The 18,117-nt window shown below is 40.5% G+C and overlaps 1 protein-coding gene across 1 annotated transcript; it reads right to left on the bottom strand.

Annotated features, from left to right (window-relative positions):
- Nucleotides 1-2,523: 2,523 nt before the first annotated feature.
- Nucleotides 2,524-16,131, bottom strand: LOC149288166 (kyphoscoliosis peptidase-like). The gene is made up of 11 exons (XM_089491950.1): nt 16,017-16,131; nt 14,620-14,682; nt 13,411-13,485; nt 12,527-12,604; nt 8,997-9,079; nt 8,682-8,790; nt 7,526-7,643; nt 5,714-5,902; nt 5,134-5,324; nt 4,644-4,931; nt 2,524-3,173 (listed from the first exon to the last, which is right to left on the bottom strand). Exons 1-11 carry the CDS (start codon nt 16,129-16,131, stop codon nt 2,524-2,526), a joined length of 1,959 nt encoding a protein of 652 aa, XP_089348076.1.
- Between the last annotated feature and the right edge of the window lie 1,986 nt (nt 16,132-18,117).

The raw sequence follows: 18,117 nt of genomic DNA, 5'->3' as shown, positions 1-18,117 counted from the left end.
AAGATTCAGACCTTAATCAGTCCCTGGTCTCAGATTCAGGATAGCTTTATGCCATATCCCATGCATACCAGTATGTCCATACAATGTGTGCCAAGATGTCTCATGTATTGGTATGTCCAATCTTTTTAGCAGTGTAGAGAGCTCCCCCCGCGACTGAACAGGAGTTCAGACTGTCTAATGATAACCTGGACCCTCCCTGGTTAGCAGAAGCCAGCGTCGCCTGCTTGACAGATCTACTGTAATGCGTTAATAACTTATTCGCACACTAGGACACCCACCAGAAGAATTCCGGATCTCTGATTGCTCTTCTTGCTCGCTGTTCCTCCAGAGGAGCAGCAGGAACAAAGTTTCACGAAAATTTAATATTTAAAAAGAAAAGCTCATATATAAATTACTGGCACCAGTGAGATGGAAGAGAGATCATCAATTTTTGGGAAAAAAATAAAAATATTTTAGGATGCCCTCCCACTACAAGAAAAAAAAAACTTCACTACCCCCCCAAGCCCTTTAAGCCGATACTATTTAGGAAACAATAGACTATAGGGTAATATGTAAGTAATGGATAGGGACCTCAAGACCATATACAAAACCTATGTATATGAGGTATGACTATTTACAGGTTGTTGCTGAACATAAATCAGGACATTTTTCAGCAGTGCCCCCTACTGAGTTTTTCTGTTTTGGTGTAGGCACCATACCTGGGAATTCTCTGGGTTTTGTACGGAGATTCCGGGAGAAGTGTCGGTTCTCCGGGTCAACACCCAAATCCTCCGGTCTTGGCAGCGGGGTCCTGACATGCCCCACTCCCTCTCCATTTCCCCTTTTAATGCAGGGTGTTGACCGCAACATGAGCAGGAAGGCCCACTGACATCGGTGAGACTGCCCACAACATCAGCAGGACTGCCCAGAAACTCCCAGGTATAATATGTGCTCATAAGTATTACAGTTTCTATGGTTTCAAAAGAAATCCCTAAAGTCTAAAATGTGGGGGTAAATTTAAACCTGAAAAATCACGCTTATACCAAGATATGGTTCGATGGCATAAAAGAAAACATTTTCATATTTCCAATTCATTTTAAATCTGAAAATATATAAGAACATTTCCAAACCCGTGGACCAGTTCTTCCTGCCTGCTTCAGAAAGCTATTTCCAAGTAAACAATTTATTTATAAAGCACCCAAGCTAATTTTGTCATCGCTGTACAGTGGTAGACAGAACTTGCAAATAACTGGTGACATTTAAAAACCTGGAGCGACTGACAAAAGCGTTCCTAGGAAGAGCTTTCAGTCCTTAGGGAAAAAAAACACATTTTAGGTTGGCATCGGTCATGCAAACATCATCGAGACAGATCTTGAAAATAATTCCTTTTGACTTCCGCTCTCTCTCATCTGCCGGATATTTTGCTCATTTCACAGGTAGTTGTACCGCGATGATTTCATAATTGATAAATACACAGGCTCTCCCAGGCAAAATCTTTTACGTTTTTACTCTTTCTGCTATGATGGCTTTTATAGTAAGTTAACTACGTTATGGCTTTGCGAAGGTGCAGAGACCAAAGTTAAGTGCTAACGTTCATTCAATTACTAGCAGTAGGTTCCGATTTATCTTTAAATCTCCTGTAACAAACTTTTACTTTAATATAAATGCTTAGCAATGTTTTTTGAGATGCCTGCAACTACCTCTTATGCGAAAGCTGCCCAATCTTCCTTATTCTGGTTATTTGCATGGTTTATATCTATAAAACAATAAACTAATTTAATGTAAAGAAAATATTGTATAAGTAGACCATAAGTGCTTGTATTTGTAAGAGAAACCTGCATTGCTGCATGGTCTATATTGAATTTAGATGATAATAATAATTATGTACTGAAATGCATATATATTTTTAGCATTGCATCCAATATGTTTAACCAAGCATATTGCTTTAGAACATGGGCTTATAGTAATAGTAGGCTTTGCCATAGTTTATATGTTAATACAGCAAGAGCAGCCCTTTTCCAAAAAAAGACACATTTTCAGTGAAATGCAATTTCTTCTTTTTAGATTGTAAGATCTCCGTGGAAGGCATTGCCTCTTCTGTTGTGACTGTACTAACTCTACGGTATCCTGAGTCAAGCACTGTGTATGTTATCAACGTTCCAAAAATAAAAATGTACAAACACAACGCAGACAAACATTTGCAATCAAGTGAAAACTGTCCATCTCAAAGCACCTGGAAAATTCTCAATAGCAGTGATTTTTAGAGAGTCGGTGAAAAGTCTATTCCATTAGCAATTCTCGGCTGTAGGAAAAGAGTATGTTTTGTAAAAAATAAATATTTGAGTCCAAGTGTTTGCAGTTTGGCGGCAGTTATAGAATTGCAGGCTGAAACCATTAATAAGGAGAACATTGAGGTACATGCCAAACCTCTCAAGTTTAGTTCCATAGCCTGTTTTAGTACCTCTGACAGTGGACATGCACTGTTAATATGATTCATATTATTTGGGACTTGCTGCACCTAGAGGGAGATTCTGAAATGAAAAGCTAATAGGAATGTGAACTTTCCATTTGTCCTTGGTGGGCCCCGCATTTTACTTGGTAACTTAGTACCAATGCATAGCTCTTGTTCAAATTATTTGTCACTAGAACATGAATGTCCTTGCATCCTGATGTCCTGCACTTTCCCTCCCAGCATCCATCTGAGCTGAAGTTCAAAGGGTAGAGGTCCTTGCCTTTGACAGATACAGCTGCCAGTCCTCGGGCTTTGATTCTAAATCTGACTTCGCTATTCGCTGGTAGAATTCCTGACAGTGGCTCCAACAGTTCATAGCTGGGGTCCCAAGAACTATATCTCATGGGGAAAAAGGGCCACCTTACCTTTCCATTTGAACAGCATAAGAGGTAGTTGCAGGCATAGTCATAAATGTTGCTCAGGTCAGATCTCTTCTTGCTGCATACCTTCAGAACATAAGTACCTGCTTTAGGGAGTTGAATGTGAAACTCCACACGTCCTTCCTTCTCTACTTGAAAAATATGCCTCCTCCTGGCTTCCTCGGATGTTATCTTGTCAGAGTGAAGGGTAGCCACAATATCCATAGTCTGATCCGATGCAAAGCTGACAGCACAACGACCGTCATCTGTATAAATGATTGGCTCCAGGTGAGATGGCCGTGTCAGGCCCATTTTCTCAGAAAGACAGTTGGGTCCTACAGGGTTGCTCAGGTCCATTGGAAGAAGAGGCCATTTCACTTTGGTGTTAACACAGGAAACTAGATAATTGCAAGCAAATTTGAAGTTTCCTTCCTCTGATTCTGTGTATATTTTCAGAATATATGTCCCGCATTGAGGCAATTGTACATGAAACTCCACTCTGCTCTGTCTCTGGACTTGAATCACATGCCTCCTTTCTGCCTCTTCTGTTAGGAGCACCTCATCTGACTGTAGTCTGGCAAATATGCCTATTTCCCGCTTGAGTGCAAACGAGAGAGAACACTGTCCATCATTACAGTGAATTATTGGCTCATTATGTGATGGGTGAAGAAGCCCATATTTTTCGGACAAAGCTGTTGGCCCAACAGGGTTCTGGAGTTTATTGGGAAATGCTGGCCATGCTGCCTCTGGGTTTGCACATGTGATCAGGTAGCTGCAAACAAATTCATAATTTCCAGGCTGGAATCTGCTATCTGCGTAGATTCTGAGGTCATAGGACCCAGCTCTGGGAAGCTGGATGAGGAACTCCACCTGACGCTGTTTTTGAATTTGTATGATATACCTCCTTTCCATTTGTTTGTTCCACCTGTTATCATCACTGTGCAATGTGGCCAAGCAGTTCATCTCTCTGTCTAGAGAGAAACATAAAGAACAACGCCCATCAGTACTGTTAATCACCTGTCCAAGCTGTAAAGGTCTGAGGAAACCTTTTTTGTCCACCATATTGCCAGATCCCACTGGGATCTGAGGTATAGTAGTAAGTTCTGAGCTTGTAGCGTCAGTCCTACAAAAACAAATCAGGTAGTTACACACATATTCAAAGTTGGTGGGAGATGTCTTGCTGTCAGCAAATATCTGAATAACATAGGACCCCTCCTGCGGGAGCCGTATTTTCAGCTCTATGTGGTTGCCTCTTTGAGCCTGTGTGATGTATCTTTTCTCTCCATGGTCATTAAGGGACGCTTCATCGCAGAGCACTGCTGTAAGAATTGCAACATCTTCCCTAAGTGTGAAGGACAAAGTACAGTGACCGTTTGACGCGTAAATAATAGGGTCACGATGCAAAGGTTGCAGAAGACCCTTCTTTTCCATTAAGGCAGTTGGGCCAACAGGGTTTTGCAGTGCTTTAGGAAATGCAGGCCATGCCACCTCTGAGTTCTTGCACATAACTAGGTAATTGCACACACACTCAAACATCCCTGGACCTGTACAGCTGTGTATTTTTAGGGCATAGTAACCTTGTTGAGGAAGACAGACCCTGAACTCTACTCTGTTTCCACAAACAGTCTGTAACACATATCTCGTTTCATCTCCAGGTTTTATCTGGTCAGAATGCAATGTTGCTAAAACCATGTTTCTTTTCGCTAAAGTAAACCCCACAGTGCAGCGCCCGTCTTGACTGTTGATCACAGGGTCATGGCATGAAGGCTGGAGGAATCTCCTCTTTTCAGTCAACCAACTGGGGCCAACTATAGCATCAAGGTCTTTAGGGATTCTGAATGTGGAATCCACAGAGCCACAGTGGATGATGTATTCTACAATGCTGTCATAGCACTCTTTTGTACTGTTGTAAGGTTTGGTGTACAGCTCAAGCTTGTGACGTCCAGTTGTTTGAGGGTACACCTCCAGCTGCATCCCATTCTTTGTAAGGGTCATCAGTCCAGGCTTCTCTGTCTTATTGAGAGTGAAAGAAAACAGGGTAGGGCAGCAGCCCTCAATGGAAAATGTGGCCTTTCCATTAACTGTAAGATATTAAAAAAAATGTTAATATCAAGACAATATAATCTATGATATATACAGCTTTAGCCACTTTACTGACTGACTGGACTTGATTCTGAAAGCCCAATTTCCCACTATAAATGTATATGGTATATAGTACAGTATATAGTATGTATAAAATATGTATTATTTCAAAGATATTTAATGGTGGCTAAAGTCCCATACCTGTTTCAACCTGAAGGGTTTCGGGGTACAAGGCTATCAATCCAGCATTATAGAAGCTGCTTTTCCGATGCACGCTTCCTTCAAATTGTTTTAGTGAGAGGGGTGCCTGCAGGAGCTGCCAATTCTGGTTATCAGGGAAATGCTCTTCTATAAACAGAGCAGGATGAGTCAGAAAATAGAACTCGTTGTACCTGCATGCAAAAGAGAGCCTTCACAATGTGTGCCATTGTTTTAAGGTTAAAGAACTGCTGCCTCCCCGCCTTTTACCATCATTGAATTTGTATATTAACTTGATACCACTGCTTTTTATTTTTCAAGCAACTCTACTTCCTTCTCCTCAACCCACTGTTACAAGGACTCCAGTAATCGGCTGCTCCCAATGTATTAACAGAAGGAATAATCGTGCAGATTCTGAAAACATACATTTTATATGGCTCCTCCCGGTATATATTGCAATACCCAATAGAACCTAGAAGGGGCTTCATAGCGCTGAAACAGGACCAAGAACTCTTTAAGATGCCATCACGCAGATGCTAATGTATGTCCATGCACAGAATGAATGGGACATATTGGCACTTACCTAAAGCTAAATGTATTGCTAGTGCTGTCTGCAAACCCTGCACCCCATGTGGTGTCTAGGAGGTGCCATTTTCGGTTTAGATAGACAGCATTCCATGCATGGTTTGTCTCTTCTGAGAATGTCTCTCCGACCACATAACTGTGACCTTTACAGTATCCTCCTATTTTCATACATTGTATACCTGCAAGACTAGAGGAGGGTTTTTCCCAGTGAGTATAGTAGCTTAAATGCATTTTTTTAATTATTATTCCATTTAATTTTTAGAGCAGATTCTATAGTGCTGTGAGAAAATAAAAAAGAACAAAAAGAACACCATTTGGACTTATTTCACAGCAACGAGCAGCTGCTTCTTGAGGGAGTACCAGGGACAACTATAGTTAAGGATACCATCCTTATTTGCAGTAAAACAAATCAAGGACTTGATGAAAGGTTTAAAATGGTCATTGCTAGGGAGAATTGTTTGAAGTTCGATAAAGAAAAAATGTGAATTCCGAAAACCTTAGTACCATGTTAAGAAAAACATATCACAAGAGATGGCATTTTACCTTAAAGCAATTACAGAAATGCCGTAGGCATAAAATAACCAATGAATGATAGCTTTCCTTGGTAAGTTCATACAGAGCCGGCCTTAAGTGTTCTGGCGTCTTGTGCGGACTACTCCTCTGGCGCCCCCCCATCCCAAAAAAAAGGAAGGTAAAAAATCTCCCCTCTCTGCCCCTTCTCACTATCTACCACCTCTGCCCCTTCTCACTGCCTTCCCCCCTCTGCCCCTTCTCACTGCCTTCCCCCCGCCCCTTCTCACTGCCTCCCCCCTGCCCCTTCTCACTGCCTCCCCCCTGCCCCTTCTCACTGCCTTCCCCTGCCCCTTCTCACTGCCTTCCCCCCTGCCCCTTATCACTATCTACTCCCCCTACCCCTTATCACTATCTACCCCCCTGCCCCTTATCACTATCTACCCCCTCTCCCTATCCTTACTTACCTTGTTGCCAGAGTCCTGCGGTGGGAGCTGGAGGTGTCCGTCTTCCCGCTCTGCCGCGGTGAAAGCTTCAGCACGAAACGCCGGCACCACGACGGAGTCACAGAGAGTGTGGGGCGCCGAGCGATTGCCGAAAACTTCACGAGCAACCGCTCAGCACCCCTGCCCGGGACTTAAATGAAAACATGTTTAACTTTATTTAACATCCTCCATGTTAAATAAAGTTAAAAAAAACTTTATTTAACATTGAGGATGTTAAATAAAATTACAAAAAAACCAAACAATGTTTTAATCCAGGACAGCGTGCCTGTTGCCATGGCGCCCAGGTCGCACACCCCTAAGGCAGGCCCTGAGTTCATACCCAATTTTCAAGAAGCAAAGTTTACTCCTAGAGACACCATGGACCAGCTTTCCTGAAACATCACAAGCCCTCTGCTAACTACCATCTTAAAAGAGGCTCCTTGCAAGATATCAAAAGCATTCAACCTAATATGGACTACTTTTTGCAGATTTATAAGCAAGTTTAATGTATGTTTTCTTGTATTTGTACCAAATATGTATTTTGAGGACATTATTACTTTTGGCCAAATCTTATTTACCTTTTCAAATGCACATTCCTTTCCTTCTGATCCCCTCTCCCATAACTTCTCCGCCTCTGGCTTCCTACAACCATAACTCCTCATTTTTTAACCTTAAAATTATCTTTCTCTTTCATCTCTGCTAACAAGCGCTCTGTTAACCACCACCTTAAGTCAAGCTTTAGGTTTACTCAATACATGATAACATCAAAATCAGTGGAACGGCCCTATTCTATATAATTACAGCATTACTCTCACCTGCACATGTTTTCAAAGAGACTGGCGTATCCTTCACAGGCTCCCTTTCCAGTCAGCATGGTTTGGCTGGGGTCACCACACCTTTTAGACTTGTCTTCCAGGACATCTAAATCATACTCTGAGTGGGGTGAGAAGGTGGACAATGTGAAAAGTGGTCTAGGATTCCACCCTCAATGTACAAATTGGTGTGCGTGTCCTATACATAGACCTGAAACATTGTTGGGCCTTGGGACATAGGATCAACATCAGCATTTTATTGCCAGGTATGGTCCTGTGGAGCATGGCCAAGTACGCACCAAGGATAGGACTGTTTAAAATAATGTGTTAAAAATATGATATGTATTTTAAATCAGCTGTTCCACTTACTCTGCTGAATATAACACTTTTAGGACTAAATATAGCATGAGGAGTAGTGCTGACTGTCCAAAATCTGCACAGAAATAAGTACTTAGTTACATCTTTTACAATTGACAACACCTTTAATGTCTTATGAAGTCTTGTTTTTATCACATTGCAGAAAAATATAACAAATGTTATGCTTGGTACAATTTTCATACAATAACCTTTTTCTTTCTAGCACATGCACATTCTTGGCAGAACAGCTGCGGGTTTGAGCGTGGTAGCCAATTCTCATTTTTTATTCCTGTCAAGCAGGCCTGTTGTATAACAGAATTAACATATTTGGAAGTTCAGTGATTTATCATTACATGGACACACCATACAATTGAGTAAATATATCTCTCTTTACCATAATTGATTTTAATGAATGTGATGATACCCAATGTGCCTTTCCCCCATCAAATGCACTGAATAACAAGGATCTCACGGCTGTTCAGCTTTGAAATCCTCAAAAGGAGAACGCCCAGAGCAGGTCAACATCTGAACTTGGGTCTCTTTACATCTGTCCATATGATGTGTTGTATATACACTTATCCAGGATGGCTTACAAAGATTAGTTATTAGACAGTAAAGCAAGAGTATTCAGGTGGAATCAATGAAGCTTAGAAATTGTCATTGGGAGAAGTACTGAGGTCAACGGGACAAGGACACTTGAGCGAGACAGAGAGGGATAGGCCAGATGGGTTATACTGCATTACTGGTGAGTAAGGTTTAGGTGACGTAACTACAAGCTATATTATTAATCACACATTCTCACCTATGTTGTGACATATCCACATCCAGATGACCCGGACTCTCTCCAGGTCTGTGCGTGCCACTTTCAGGAGGACACTCACTAGCTCTTCAACGGTGTTCCTCTTACCCACCTGCAAGCATTGACACAGGGTCTCATGAGCAGACAACTTCCTTCTTCACATATCTACCAGTGCCACACACTAATATCTAATGTCAAATCTAACTTTTTAATATATTGACCTTTATACTCATTCAGCAATCAAAAAGCTTATTTACGTCTCCTCTCATCCTGTTTGTAATATAAGAATGTATGAACTAGATAAATTACATACTGTACCTGGGTAGCATATGCATCCAGTTTCTCAAAGTTCTTCAGGTTGACAGGCATAGATTTTAAATTGGATCTATCCCATGGGTAAGCTAATAAGATACAAACATATAATTAGAGGTAAGATATCTGAATGCTTATGTTTTTCATCTTTTTTGTTTGAAATGCCATAAGAGGTATACTTTAGGTGTGTAAATAACCACAAATTATATCAGAGTATCATTCTTTGCCAGACTGCAGCAAAGGGAAGGAAAGCGGGACTTTGCATATATTTTCTGGAGCAGGGTGACCCATGATCCTGAGTACTCTCTCTCTTAAATTCAAGAACATTGCATAAATAGCATAATCTATATACAACCCGTGCAACATTGTAACACAAAACGCATGTATTGGAATAAAGAGAAGAGTACTAATTAATGAGAGGGTCATAGCCTGGATAATGATTAGTTATTCTTTAATATAGACAATTGCACATTGTAATTAAAGGGAATAACTCTTCACTAGGGAGCTCAATTTCAAACCATGCTTGGCCATGGTGCCTTATACCTAGAGTAGGGGGTATAGCATGATATCAATACACAGTGAGGCCGCAGCAGGGGCAACTGGCGTACTTGTGGGGGGAAAAAAGATTCATTACTGGAGTTTGTTTTAATATTGTTGTAATATACTGTGTTTATCTGCAGATCTAGAGGGGTCACATTGTAGGTAGTTGTGATATTTTAATCACATTCCAAATCCACACTGAGCTGATGGTTTACAACGATGCTAACAAAGTCATCCATATGCAAATTAAAGGAACACTTCAGCCATCATATGCACTTTAATACATGATAACGGCATGGTCCCATAATTTTTTCATGATGTTCCATTTGCAAATGCATGGGTGGATTCTGCAGCATTTCCCCAACACATCTGCCTGCAACTGATTTACCTCCAGCCAGCGCTGGCTCTGCAAACACTGCAAACCATGCAGAACTTGTGGGCATTTGAGGCACGTGCTCTCACTGATTTGCACGGAAACGCTTTCTTGACACTAATTAGCTGCTTCAAGCAGCCTTTCATACCATGCTCGGCTCCCTGGGTCTCCAGATCATTTTCTTCATTCTCTTTCATGAGAGATGAAGAACAGCTCCAAGTAACGTATTCCAGCCATGGTTAAAATAATTTTACTTTAGCATTGATAATACTGATCTTGGGAAAAATCTCAATGCCATCTCTAGAAGAATATTATTATTATTGCTTTATCACATTATTTGATAACGGTATCATGTTTTGGTTGGGTTTTCTGCCTTCTTCTAGGTCAGGGGCGTCCAACATGCGGAACCTCGAGGTGTGGCCCGTGTGAGATCGGCAGCCAGGATCACAAGAGCCCTGCTGCTTACTTGTGGGAGCGTCTATTCTCTGCTCCAGTCCTGCTTCCTCTGTGGGGAGAACGAGGGAGGCCGCGCCCCCTGCTGAAGTCTGTGAGCGGCATTGAGAGCTGTAGAGCAGGTAAGGGGGTGGGGTAGGTTGTGTGAATGAGTATGTCTGATTGAGGGAATGAATCTGTGAATGAATGAATTTGTGTGTGTGATAGCATGGATGTGTAAGTGCTGGAACCTAGGCATGATGGAACTGTGATTGCTGTTAGCAATCACACTCCTATCATGCCAAGTCAGCCAGTACATGCTGAAACCTGGCTAGCTGCCCCCCCTTGTGTATTGATGCTGCCAGCAGTATGGGGTCTTTTTTTTGTCCAATTGTGGTGTGTTACTTTTAATAAAAGTGTGGTTACACACTAAAATTGGACAAAAAATACAATGCCCAGCCAACCAGTACATGCTGAAATCATGATATATAATTTTTTTGTACGATTTTGGTGTGTAATTTACTTTTATAAAAAATGTGTGTGGGGGGGTCACTTTCAGTTTCGGCTAAGTGAACCCTGAATTTTCGGTTTTGGTCCAGAATTTTCATTTTAGTGCATCCCTAAAATAAATAGAACTATTTTATTTTTACTTATCCAGAATCCTGAATTTGTAGGCCCAGAAATCCCAGAAATCAGTGAGAGGAAAAGTAAAGGTTTTGTGTCATTTACTTTATTTTAATCTGCATATTTTATTAAAGACCATATTTTCTCTAAGTGAAAAATGAGTGCGGCCCTCGCACGTATACAATTCTGATGAAGTGGCCCACTGCAGAAAAAACTTGGACACCCCTGTTCTAGGTGAACAGTGTACTGATAAAACAGTCTTTTTAACTTAAAAAGGGATGGTTTGGGGAAATCAGAAAATCTATTTTTGACAAATAATCTCATTTGTGTATATAATAGAATGGCCACTACACATACTCTGAACGTAAAATAGATTTCTGCAAAACACAGGGCACATTATCAGACATTCTTCACACCTTCTCATTTGAGTCGGGTAGATTAGCAACTTGTTTTTGTAAGTGTAAAACTGCAGTGAATGCAACACACACCGTAAATCAAAGTGATAAGGAAAACACTCCAAACATTTCATGTGCTGCAAGAACAAGAACCTTTACTGATGTTAATGGGCTGCCACATTTTCCAGTAAAAGTAATTTTATATGTTTTAAATGCTAACTATTTTCCTTCTAGAAAATGAAAATACTCTTGTAGAATAGTGATGGTATGAAACTAGTGGTAAGGATATTAAACTATATAAGCATATCATTTATCTACGGGTACCGGAAAGAATCCTTGCTAAGCCGCCAGCCCAGTTATGCCTGTTGCCATTGGCCTCTATGATGCACAGTGGTCCTAATACCCATGGTAATCCCCCATTCCTCAATCCTTCATGCAGAATGCTGATATCATGCATGAGCACAACGTTCAGCAGGTTGATGGTAGAAGAATATGTAAATACATACTTGGTTGTTGGGTTGGCCCAAGGAATGGCTGCAGTGTTCCCTAAACCTGGAGAAGCTGCCCTTTTGGCCCCACTTTAAAGATGGCCCTGATTTTTCTTATGGGCAACATGAGTTTCTCATGGTTTAATATCCTTTTAAATTGATGTATTTGTATGAAGTGGATCAGGAATACCAACACAGACATATTCCTCCGATGAAATGTGCTCAGAATCTCGTTATGAAAATGCACCTGTCACACAATCATTTCAGAGCAAGCTTCAAAAATCAAACAGTGGTTCCAGCTGTGGCCATACATAACAGCCTAGACATGTGCAGGGAGAATAGATTTAAAACTTGTTTTGAATTTCCTTTGATAAAGGAGGGGGCTAGGACCTATTGCCAAGCTTAATTGGATGGCCATGTTTCCCTTGCCCTGTAATCAAACTAAATGGTGGCATAAAATGCATAATATAGAAGTAGTAGTAGTATGTGTTGAATATGACAGTGTAAAAAATATGTGTAAAATTGATTAACACTGCTTTGAGTCCAACAACCAAGTAATATGTCTTCTATTTCTGTGAACTATTTGTATCCTAATTGATATGTTCTACACAATCCTGGGGCTATAACTAATGCACAGCGGCTACTGATGCTTAAGACATGGTAAAGATAAAGTGGCCTCCTTACCGTAAAAGTCTTTGGCGCTGGGCTGCGGACACTGCTCCCAACCATTTCTATTTCCATTTTTGGGTTGTACTTGCACACCTGCAACAGTTATTAGATTCCAAACTCAATGGAGTCCAACTTCCACTAAAGAACATTACATACCAGCGGTTTTCTTTTTATAACCCCAGGCATTTATTTGCTACTATAACCCTTGTGACCCTTAATACGCTACTGGGTGGTAGATAATCAGCAGCTGGTTCCCAAGCCTCCTGTAAACACAGTACTGTTATGTGTGTGGACAGGTCCAATTGAAAAGTTGACCTGCTGAAATATAGCATATCTTTCCCATGGGCTTCAATTTAAAACTGAAGCTATAAAGAAGTTATGTATTTCACGTAAAGGAATTGAGCTAGTGAGTAAATGAATGTATACGTGTTTGGAGGCAGAAATGGTACAGGTAGGCTGCTAAGAATGCAAAGGTGGCACATGCAGGCTGTTTAAGGGGCAGAGATGGCACAGGCAAAATGTTTAGAGGCAGAGATGGAGTGGGCAGAGATGATACAGGCAGGCCGTTTAGGTGGCAGAGATGGCACACACAATCTGTTTAGGGTGCAGATATAGCACAGGTGGGCTTTTTGGGGGGCAAAGATGACACAGGCAGACTTTTTAGGAGGAATAGATGGCACGGATAAGCTATTTGGGGCAGATATGACACAGACAAGCTGTTTAGGGGCAAAGGTGGCACTGTAGTTGGTCGGATTCAAAAGTGTGTGTTCCTCTGGGCTATTTTCGTACCAGGGTCCTGTGGTTTGATCTGCCATCAAATTCTATGTTTCTAAGAGAAGATTTTAGCTGAAGCATAAAGGATGAGCGTTAATGCAAGCAGCAATATGTTTGTTGCTTACCTTGTGGGTCTAGAAGCCTGTTAAAAAGCTGAGGTCGGCTGTTTTTAGGATGAATTTCTACTCTCACTTGGCTTCCTGATACAAATGTAGACATGATTAGATATTGATATATTATACACAATACTCTAGTCAACTTTGTGTTTTTCAAACTGGTGTTCCTGGGTGATATTTACTATAACTCAAAATGTCATACCATTCCCAGTATAAATAAGATGGGTGGGGTTGGTCTGTACAAACTTACGGTGCTGGGTTAGATTCGCGTGGCACTAGATGAAAGATCTCCTGACCAAATGACGTGTTCCACTTCACTTACAGGTAACTATAAACATTGTATAACTTTAGCTACAGGAAAGTCATATTGTTTTCAACTAGACTACTGCACCCACACTGTGAGGTATAAGGAACATTGTGTGGAGGTTTATTTGTGGACAGAGAACAATGGAAGAAGGTATATGGAAAGGGTAAAAACTGTGTGGACACAATGGAGCAACACAATAGTGTAAACAAATCAGATCTCAGTGAAAGGGTAGTGGGAGATTGGATGATGGTTATAGAGAATGTACAGAGATAATGGTGGGGTGGAATCACAGGGTACACTTTGGACAAATAAAAACAAGGACTGCAGGACATCTGTTCACAGTATATTAATCTACCAAAGCTTAAAAATTATGAAACAGCCATCAAGTGATACAGTATAACTTCTAAAACAATGTTTCAAGTTTTAACAAGCTGCTGTTTCCTTGATTTAGACCTCCAGTGGCTGTGGGACATCTTTGAAAGGTCACCGCGATCATACAGTATGCAAGAGCACTTTGTACTGTGGAAAATAATTTTACAGAGTATTAACGGCTTCACTTCAGAGTAACTGAAGCTTAAATAAATGTCTTCTGCAGATTTGTATATGAATCATATAACACACTCATAAAAAAAGGATTATATATGTTGTCAAACATGAACTTGTCCTCTAAGTGGTTCACCTGTTTTTCCACCCGATGAAGGTCTCTGGTTAAGCAAAAAAGTTGACCACTTACTTTGACTTATTAATGCTTACAAGATATACAATATAAATGTTTTCTTTTTTAAAGCTCATTTGCTAGATTGATCTAAATGTTTCAAATATCCTGTACACTGGTTGATTTTTTATGCGGTTTTATGATATTTAGCTTTATTCGTCAAATACGTAGACAGTTTAGAGTAATCAATGCTTACCTTGGCTCTCATAGCTATTGATGATGTGTCTTGTTGAGTGAGGCTTCTTCAGAACCGCTTTATCTAAAGACAAGAAAGTTGAAATAAAAATTGTTATAATACACATAATAAACCAAGCGCACATACAAAGGCCCAGCATGTACATTATGTAACATGACATGTCATATCAAATGTAATTAGAAATTATTTGGTTAATTAAGAAGTTACGTTATTGTACATAGGTTATTAGTACATAAAATGTAACAAGAATGAAATGCATCCTTATTGTATTAAATCTATCTGTTTTATTGTAACTAGTTAATTGAGTAACATTATTGCTCTAGAAGTTGAAAAAAATACACTACAAGAAAAAATTACTATTTTATCATTCTTTTAAATTAAACACGGAAAGTCATTGTCAGGCTTTTCTTCTTTTTTTTTTAAGTAGAAATTATTAAAATCATAAACTCATTAACTAGTATATATGGTAATATATTGTTACCTTATCTGTGTCTATCCGTATGTCTTAATGCGTGTTAATGTTATTATCCGTTTTGTATAATGTCAATTTGAAGGTTGTTTGTTTTAACCTCCTTGCGCTCACACATCTTAAAAGTAAACTGATGAATAAAAGTTGGTGAAAGAAGATGTATTTATTGTGTCCTTTACACTATGGGTAACAACACTTTTGGTGCAAGGTGGTAAAAGTGGTGCAGTTGCCATAGCAACCAACATTCATGAAGATTTCTCCAATTATTGTTTATCTATTACGCTCTATATGTTTAATTTATGCTCCGAAATGCCAGTATTTTGGGACAGGGGCCCTTCCTTTTGTAAGGTATTTATGCCTATTGTACCCCATTCCTAATGCCTACATAACCCTTGTACGTACTAAATACCTGCACACATCGTACCTTCCCTTTATTATACTTTAAACAGATTAGGACATTTGTTAGTGCCAAATAAATAAAATATAGATACAAAAATATTTCAGACAAAGACTGGGATTTATTTTATAATTCATCTAATACCAATTGAGATATATTCTCAAGATTGCAAACTTGTGAGCAGGGCCCTTTCTACCTGACATAGCGGTTTGTCTTAGTCTATCAATCCTAATCTTGCCATACCCCTTGAATATATGTATTATATTTAATTGTATTAAATTGTTGGCGCTATATCAATAAAAGATAATAATAATTCTGGCTAGTAGCTGTATGTCTGCCCCTAACAAAGATGGCTTCTAGTGCATCTCAATACTTGCTCATGTGGGTCAGGGAAAACACTTCTTTCCACCTTTGCTCTTCATGCTTAGTGTATTAGTAATTGATCACATGCACGTTTCCAAGAAGACTCTATTTTAGCACATTGGATCCACCACTACCTTAGAGAAGTAAATGCTTCGAAGTAAATGGTACCTTGTGTATTGTTGCTGGACTCTCCACGCTGTTCGCTCTCTGTCTGTTTGTCCTGAGACTGAACAATGAGCAGCAGATCTATACGTAAGGAGCTACAGTCCTGCGTTATTTCCATGCTTGCTAGCAGACGCTGTACAGTAACGGCTTGTGTTTGCAATTTAGCAGGGAGCCTCTGCAGTTCCAGGAGAAGTTCTCTGCTGGACGACAAACAAACGCCAGCTTTTACTTTCCAATCTCCTCTCCTTCCCCCTCCCGGCAGGGCCAGCACTCGTAATTTCTGGCTGCACCGTCCAGATTTCCATTAGCACCCTGCAGAAAGGGGACCCAGAGGACTCTGATAGCTGAGACCCCCTGCGGATGGGGTTTCCTCTCGTTTTCCTGAGGACATGGTTTAGCAGCAGTTTGCACACCTGTTCTGTATTATGTGCCAGGCTGCTCTGGCTCACTTAGAAGTTGTTGAAGAGGACCCTTGGGAAACGGGCCAACCTGAAACTCTAATTCATCTAAGTTCCTTCTGCTCTGGGCTGCTCACTTTCTTCCTCCTTTATGTGAGGATAAAGCATAAAAACCCGTAAAGATGGTTGAGTCACGGAATAGCCTTCCAGCAGATCATACCTGAAAACATACATATTTAGCTTTAAATTTCTTTTTGTGATTACTCTACGGTACATTATTATAAAACCAAAAAGAAGTGAGCATGAAATAATGAATCTAATAAAATATAACATTTATTATGTCCAGATAAATCCTCAGGTAATGTGCATAACGAAGTGGAGACTTGCTTAAGTTTTCTCTGTTCTGAGCCCCCGTTCTGTAATAGATTTGCTTGATTTGTGGTAACCGGGACCGTGTGACGGACTGTCAGACACTAGCAGAGAGGAGCCGCTCTACAGCAGGTATAGACATTACCTGAATTAACAGGTGTGGAGCCGGCTCCTCTCTCCCGGCGTCCATCCGTACCCAGATGGAGGAATGAAGGGGCTTTAAGTCATGCTGTTTGACGCTTCAGTTCTCTTCTTCTTGCTTGGCTGGTATTCATTTCCTTTCCCTCCATGTTACATGGGCTTGTGTGCCCAGGCTGCGCAGGAGCTTGGACCCTGCTGATGGGAGGACAGCAGTCCCCAGACAACAAAGAATTATGTTGAATGCAATGACTGATTACACTGTAGAGGAGCTTATCTTCCCTGCTTCTGTTGTATGGCAATATTAAGTTGTGCCCTAAAATTTATATTTTTGCCAATTGTCCCGATATGAACGGGACAGTCTTGACCAGGAGTTCTGGGCCACTTGCCAACAGTTCTGTCCAATGTCACAAGAGATTGACACTTGTTTGGCTGCACACATGGAGTGCCTGTTCTGCAATGAAATACGGTTTGCAATTGTACCAGGCTTTAGATTAGGTGGGACATTATGTGATGCCAACGCTTATTATAAACATGGTGTGAAATCATGAAAGAATGTAGAAGAATGTGCATTAAACAGTTTTGTTTTATTTAAAATCCATTATGTTTTATTGGTGTTGTGGAAGAATAGTGTGGTGCAGGAAAAGAGGGGTCCTTTTTGTGCCGCAAGGTCCTAATATTCTTAATCTAGTCCTGCACTGATACCAGAAAGTGGCAGGCACCCAACAAAAGTAACTTAGAAACTAGGTAATAAATGAAGGAAAATCAGTCAAAAGTAAGTAAGAGACATCGCCCGTAGCAATGCCCGTTGTGGTCCAGTTGTGAATTCCTTTGCGTGCAGGGCCAGACTGTGAGATTTTTCAGTAGGCCACCTCATATTGAGGTCCGCCATCTGATTATCTGTGCACTTCATGCCCTGTGAGAGATCTGAGCCCATTGAGGCAGAAATCCCCCTTCCACTGTTTGGATCAGCGATGGCGGGCAGACACGCAGAGCAGTACTCAAGCAGGGTCTAATATTTATATATATATCGGCAGCAGGGGCTAATATTAATATATATTGCAGCAGGGGGCTAATATTAAGGAATGAAAACTGCCAGTTCAGCTGTTATTTTGAAATCATATTTCAATCAATCACAGAGATAAGTACATATTATGTAGTTAAGGATGCATGTCTAACGCATATATATAAATGTATAT

Source organism: Sceloporus occidentalis, unplaced genomic scaffold, assembly GCF_023333645.1.
Source record: "Sceloporus occidentalis isolate IW3139 unplaced genomic scaffold, rSceOcc1.0.p SCAF_53, whole genome shotgun sequence".
In the NCBI taxonomy this organism is placed as follows: domain Eukaryota; kingdom Metazoa; phylum Chordata; class Lepidosauria; order Squamata; family Phrynosomatidae; genus Sceloporus; species Sceloporus occidentalis.
Note: the sequence above shows the minus strand (reverse complement) of the source record. Positions and strands in the feature narration are given on the sequence as shown.

Bases quoted from the DNA above. Each gene is read 5' to 3' on its own strand.
- LOC149288166 (XM_089491950.1), bottom strand. From the start codon at position 16,131: ATGGAAATAACGCAGGACTGTAGCTCCTTACGTATAGATCTGCTGCTC. The intron at 13,486-14,619 runs GTAAGCATTGAT...CATTTGTATCAG, and splicing joins CAATAGCTATGAGAGCCAAG to GAAGCCAAGTGAGAGTAGAA. The intron at 3,174-4,643 runs TGACTGAAAAGA...GACCCAACTGTC, and splicing joins TATAGTTGGCCCCAGTTGGT to TTTCTGAGAAAATGGGCCTG.